This window comes from Eurypyga helias, unplaced genomic scaffold, assembly GCF_000690775.1.
Source record: "Eurypyga helias isolate BGI_N326 unplaced genomic scaffold, ASM69077v1 scaffold10009, whole genome shotgun sequence".
NCBI classification, from domain to species: Eukaryota; Metazoa; Chordata; class Aves; order Eurypygiformes; family Eurypygidae; genus Eurypyga; species Eurypyga helias.
Window position 1 is genome coordinate 84,847 of NW_010270107.1, and position 3,078 is coordinate 87,924.

General features: G+C 48.0%; 1 protein-coding gene across 1 annotated transcript in view; it reads left to right on the forward strand.

Annotated features, from left to right (window-relative positions):
• Window positions 1–3,078, forward strand: part of ACAP3 (ArfGAP with coiled-coil, ankyrin repeat and PH domains 3) — a gene marked incomplete at its 5' end in the record, with an annotated part of 54,011 nt that overhangs the window by 43,198 nt on the left and 7,735 nt on the right. The window contains 3 exons of the mRNA XM_010158321.1: window positions 3–79; window positions 461–571; window positions 686–747. Of these exons, the coding sequence (XP_010156623.1) occupies window positions 3–79; window positions 461–571; window positions 686–747 (250 nt within the window). The remainder of the gene's footprint in view (window positions 1–2; window positions 80–460; window positions 572–685; window positions 748–3,078) is intronic.

The following is a 3,078-nucleotide window of genomic DNA, read 5'->3' on the forward strand; positions in this document are numbered from 1 at the left end:
AGAATGGGGCAGATGTTAACCAAAGAGATATCCGAGGTCGGGCTCCCTTGCATCACGCCACGTACTTAGGGCATACCGGGTAAGTTCTTTGCTCCGACATCCTCCATCACCCTTGGACTGAGGTTCAGCATGAACAGGGAGAGTCATGGGGTGAGGTGGGCAAGGGTGCTGGGTTTTGGTGAATTGGTTATTTGCAAAACATGCCTTTTTAGATCACATCAAGACTTGTTTGTCTTAAGGATAATTGCCCCCATGATGATAGATGAGGGGAGATTGGGCCCCTGTACACCCATTCCTTTCTCCATGCCACTGCAGCATTTCCTGATTTTTTAATATTTTTCTTTACCAATGTAAGTGAAGCTGTGCCTGCCTCTGGAAGGACAGTGCCTTCTGCCCACTCCAGTGTGGGGTGAGGGAGCTGGAATTTCTGCTCTGATGGTCTTTTCTTTCCCTTCTCCAGTCAGGTCTGCTTGTTCCTCAAGCGAGGGGCAAATCAGCATGCGGTGGATGGCGACGGGCAGGACCCACTCAGTATTGCTGTCCAGGCAGCCAATGCAGACATAGTTACCTTGTAAGTGCAGCCAGGACTTTCCAGTGCCTGTACACAGGAATACTGTCTGTAAATACTCACCAGGGAAGGAATAACCAAACCTCTCTCCCTCGTGCTTTCTCTGTTTCACTCTAGGTTGCGTCTGGCTCGAATGAATGAGGAGATGCGAGAAGCAGAGGGCCCCTTTGGACAACCAGGTCAATATCCCAGCAACAGCCCTACTGAGCTGCAGTACAGGAAGTGTATACAGGAGTTCATCAGCCTTAATATAGATGAGTGTTAGTGACAACTCCCCCGCCTCCCCTTTGCTGTCTTGAATTTGGGCTGAATTTCTAAAGCCCTGAGAGCCCCATCCTTGGTATATTGGTGTTTCTTGCAGATTGGTCTGTTTTTGATGCCTGCACCTATAGGTTGAGATGCACACAGGAAGGAAAAGGGGTCTTTCCTGTTAGCATTAAGTTCTCATGCTTGACTACTGGATGGTTGATTTTGTGTAGGAGACTCCTAGGGCATAACCACAGACCATGGTGTGTGGACATGAGTGTGTGAAAAGTATGGGAGATGAATTTAGCATTAAAAACAAAAAAAAAAAAAAAGGAGAAGAAAGGAAACCCGCTATCACCAGGAGAAACCCACCAACAATATGATCAGATGAACCTGTCTCTGCTTCAATGTAGTTACCATGCACTGAGTTCTCATCTGAACAGTTTGTTTGGAAGGGGTTCTGACGTGGAGCCCTCTCTCCTGGCGGTGTGACCAGCAGCCTCCCCTCTGATGGGACTGCTGCAGCGTCTGGGAGCTGCTGGGACCAGTTCAGAAAACTAAAAGATGACCTTTAAATCAGGAACAGTCTTTTTTGTGGGGCAGAGATATTTTGCTCCAGAAAGCAAAACAGAAGGGGTAGGATTGAGAGTGATAGCTACTCACCTTAATTGCTCTCAGGACTGTACCAGCCACGCTCCCCTTGTTTTTTTGCCCTTGGTGGTTAAGCTGGTCAAAGCCATAGCTCATCTGCTTCCTGGGCCAAGATGTAACCTGCACAGCATTACGGAAGCAGCAGTGCTAATTTTTTGAGGCTGGGAGAAGCTTGTCGCTGGCGATGGGCTTTGTATCAGGGAAGAAAAGCCACGTCTAACTCCCACTGCCTAAATGGCTGGCTGCACGATGCAATTTGACTTTGGTTCAGTTTGTTTCATGGTCACTTCAGATTTCTGACGTAGCGTCTCTGAAGGAGACTTCTACTTGTGTGTGTATCCCTCTGTGCTCTCCCCCCGCATGCTGAAGCATGTGAGTAGGGCATCTCAGCAGCTGGCCCAGGGGCTTTTGAGCTCTCCAATTCCAGTGACCGACAGAATCTTTTTGTGTCTTTCCTTTTTCTTGTATTATTCTTTGCTGGAGTGGGGGAATGTGTTTCTACTTAGAGCACTTTGTTGCTATGTTTATGGACTGTGTTCATGCTACAGTAGCTCTGCAGAGATGCTGCAGCCATGTAATCCTGTCTCAGGAGGGCTTACAGAGCACGTATACCACTGGCAGATTATCCTCTGGCTGAGAATTTGTATGCCGAGATGAGATGTGCTACTGTAAGAGCCTCTTCAGAATGCCCTCAACTGCTTTGGACATTTTTTTCAGGATTGTGGGTAGCAGTCCACAACTGATACTCAGCCTGCCTGGGCACCGAGGCTGCTGGCTCTGGGGTTGGGCCATAGTGCCTTACGGATAGTGCCGGGATCTTGAGGGGGTCAGGATCTCGCAAGAAATGCAACAATACCAGGCAGAGTTCCCCATCCTCCTGCATTACATCAGCAGTGATTCACAATCGTATTATTTTTCACCCAAATCATGTTTGACTCTTTTTTTGTATGCTGGCTGCTGTCATGCTGCAGCCCTTAGTAAATTAAACCTTTGCAGGTTTGCTTCTATTGACATAACTGTGTTCTCAGATACTGAAGCAACAGTGATCCAGCTCTTCACTCAAGATACTGCCCTCAGACACTGAACCAACATCACTCAGCGTCCACCCACACATCTAAAAGTGGAACAATAAAGTCCACTTAGACTCTAGTAGGGTGTCCTCTCAGTTCAAGGGAGAGTCCCTGTTTGCTTTAGGGAAGTGCTGTCCTATATTTTGCTGCAGCCAGACTCCAGTTCTCTCTCTGTGCAATCTGGGTATTGAAGTCCAGCTTTCTCATTCCTGTTCCCTTTGGAGCTTTGGGATGCAGAGGACCAAGTGCTGAGTTCTGAACTCAGTCCCAGTTGCCTCTTGTGTATCTGAAATGGTCCTGGTGACTGTGCTGATAGTGCTGCAGATCAGTGTCAGTGCAAAATCTGGCCCCAGCGCCTTTCATGCTTCCCTAAATAATAAACAATCTCCTCCATCCGTCTTGGAAAACAAAAATTAATTAACTTGGCTCCATCAGCCTTTTTATCGTTGGCAATGCCTTTCATGGCGTTTTCTCCACCTTCCCTCTCTTTCTGTTCTGGGAGGCCAGTGCTCTGCACGCAGCATGCTGCTGCTGAACATGGGC